Genomic DNA, 2935 nt, shown 5'->3' on the forward strand with positions numbered 1-2935 from the left:
CACCACTACAACTGGGCTATAACACATATATCTAAGCATTATAGTTAATAAAATGTGGGATGAAGGAAATAATAGTATCAATTTTGATATTAGATACTAGTTTCATTTTATCGAAAATATTGCACCAAATAGATGGATATTTTTACATAATTTGTTTATAAATCAAATATTTCGAAGCAATATAATATATTATATATTTATTTAAAAAAAAATAATCATAAAATAGGACCTGAATTGGTTGTAAGAGAAATACTAATTTTCTCAACTATTTATTGTCTTGTAAAAAGAAACAAATAAGTCATGTTATTATTTATAATAATAAAACAATGTAATAAGACTTCATAGTTATCTGTACATCGAATTATATTAACTTGTGAAAAATAAAATAATATATATTCGATGCCGTTTAAATATGACAAATTTAATTAAGATATCCAATAAAGTATTCTGATCTGAAATTTGCATCTTGTGACACAACTCAAGGTAAAATATTAACAACGTCAGATTATTATAAAAGTATGTAGTTAAAAATGGGAATAACTTAATATTTCTAGTATGCTACGTTGTACATATTATGTCAAAGTGGCAGAAAACTGTACAGTTATTAATACAAATCAAACTGTGTTCAAGCGCCCACTCATAACATCATTAATATGGTACTATTTTATTATAAAACTTCGATGTCCATTCAATGTTTTTCTTAATAGTCTCAGTTATCTGATTGATAACCGAATTAGGTTCTTTAAAGTAACTTGATGATTTAATAATAAATGATTGGAGCTGTTAGGAAAAAAAAACATTTGAATGAAACTTTTGGTTTTTAACAAAATAAATAAAATTGTTCTGTTAATTACCTCTTTTAATTCTTCTTTAGTTTTCATTTGAGACGCAATATTATTTACATATCCAACTAAACTATCGCCTTTACGTTCGTCGCTAAAAATTTAAAATAAAAATAATAGGTAATATGAACTTTCAATTTATTCTAATTTGTTCATACTACATAATATGAATATTAACACAAACAAAATAAAATTTCACGATAACTCACTATTCATATATATCTGCAATTTTGCAATACAAAAATTCTTTTGCTACTAAAAATCCAACTTCATTTAACTTTACAGAGTCGAGTACTCCGGAGGCGTAGTCTCTGGGAATAATAGATTCATCAAGTGACCAATTCAAATATCTAAATCAAAAACAATGTTAAGCATTATTGTGATGTCTGTATTACACATAAATGATATTAATACCTCAGTATTAACGATTTTGTTGAACTACATCCTAATGCAAAGATCATATCCATTTTTCCAAACGTAAAATTGGAACGCTGAAAACGTTCCCATAAAAAGTTCCATTCTTCTTCACCTCCATATTTCATAGCGTAACAGTTAATATTGATTTTCAGATCTTTAGGCAATCTAATATATTTTGATTACAGTTAGTATTTAATCCAATTAAACTTCGATAAAACTCACATATTATTATTGTCTGGATCTACACTTTTCATCCACTTTCTAAACAAGTCCAGAACTCGTTGGATACAGTCCTTTGTTTGGTATTCGCAGGCTCTGGAAATCACGAGACTTTTAAAATTTATGTTTTCATAACCAATAACTTTCTCTTCCAAGTTTCTGAATTTGCTATACACACACGACAACATATCCCGCATATTGTTCTGAAACCATATTTCATTAAGCAACGTCCATGCGACAAGTAAATACAACAGGTAAATATTCAAAATATAATAAAATTAGTATGGAGTTAGGGACAAGAACTATAAATAGTTCATAATTTAATTTATTTTAATGTTTTGGTAAAAAAGTCAAAAAATATATTTTTTTATTAAATTATTTAAAAAAAAAAATCGAAGATAGCTTTTTTGTAGAGTTAATTTTTCTGAAAATATTGATGTTTCGACATTTTGATTTCGTTAATTTCGTGATTTTTAATATTTTTTTCTAGTTTCTAGAAAAACAGTGAATTATTTATTCTATTTAATTCTATAGTGGTATCAAATATGTGGCCTGTGACCCGCGTGCTCGTACGGCTCACGAACGCCTATAGTGTGGCTCGCAATAGCATATTATTTTAATTCTTGAAAATGTATTGACAAAATTTTAAATAATTATTGTACAAAAAATCAATTTTTACATCTTTGTAATACCTATTAATAAATACGGTTATATTATAATAATTATAATCAATAGATAAAATAAATTGATTTTGTTTATTTTGGAATTAGTACTTATAAATACGAAATAGTTAATATTATTATAATTTTTAATATTTAATACTATAATCTTGTACCGTTTTCTGATAATATTTGATAAATTACTTATTGATTAATAATTAACTATCGCCTGATAACAATTAAACAATTATTCAATTGATTAAAAATTACAATTACAAAATATCATGTCTACCATTTCATTTTTGTTGAATGTGAAGCTTGATGGACTAATGATTTTACTATTAATATAAATGAATAACAACACGATAATATGATTATGTACAGTGTTTGGAAAGAACGTCGTTCATGAACGCACGTTCAGGCGTTCACGTTCATTTTTAGTGAACGATACGTGAACGTCACTCGTTTTATTAAAATAGAACGTGAACGTGAACGACGTTTATATTTTTAACGAACTGATCGATTTTTAAGACGTTCAATTTATTTGCCCTTTAATAAATATATTTATAAAATATATTAATTAATTATATTATATATAAGTCTAAATAGTATTTTTATTTTTGGCTTGAGTTGTATATGTTTATAGGCTTTTATATTAAAGGCTCGGTCAAACAGAAAGCGGGCTGCCCGCGCGGGCACTGTAAAATAATACAAAGACCACTTGACCGTCGCGTTCCGCGTACCCATAAACCATGGTGGACGAAAAGTCCGGGCACAAAAAGTCCGGAATGAAAAAAG

At 26.7% G+C, this 2935-nt stretch overlaps 1 protein-coding gene across 1 annotated transcript; it reads right to left on the bottom strand.

Annotated features, from left to right (window-relative positions):
• Window positions 1-208: 208 nt before the first annotated feature.
• Window positions 209-1728, bottom strand: LOC100576044 (aminopeptidase N-like). Its single transcript, XM_003248230.4, has 5 exons — window positions 1482-1728; window positions 1257-1424; window positions 1052-1192; window positions 855-936; window positions 209-780 (listed from the first exon to the last, which is right to left on the bottom strand). The coding sequence occupies exons 1-5, from the start codon at window positions 1673-1675 to the stop codon at window positions 649-651; spliced, it is 717 nt and encodes a 238-aa protein (XP_003248278.1). The 5' UTR covers window positions 1676-1728; the 3' UTR covers window positions 209-648.
• Window positions 1729-2935: the final 1207 nt, after the last annotated feature.

This window comes from Acyrthosiphon pisum, unplaced genomic scaffold, assembly GCF_005508785.2.
Source record: "Acyrthosiphon pisum isolate AL4f unplaced genomic scaffold, pea_aphid_22Mar2018_4r6ur Scaffold_242;HRSCAF=652, whole genome shotgun sequence".
Taxonomy (NCBI): domain Eukaryota; kingdom Metazoa; phylum Arthropoda; class Insecta; order Hemiptera; family Aphididae; genus Acyrthosiphon; species Acyrthosiphon pisum.

Coding starts and splice junctions, on each gene's coding strand:
- LOC100576044 (XM_003248230.4), bottom strand. CDS start 1,675: ATGCGGGATATGTTGTCGTGTGTGTATAGCAAATTCAGAAACTTGGAA. Junction 1,425..1,481: donor GATCCAGACAATAATAATAT/GTGAGTTTTATC, acceptor AAAATATATTAG/ATTGCCTAAAGATCTGAAAA. Junction 937..1,051: donor ATTGCAGATATATATGAATA/GTGAGTTATCGT, acceptor TTAAATTTTTAG/CGACGAACGTAAAGGCGATA.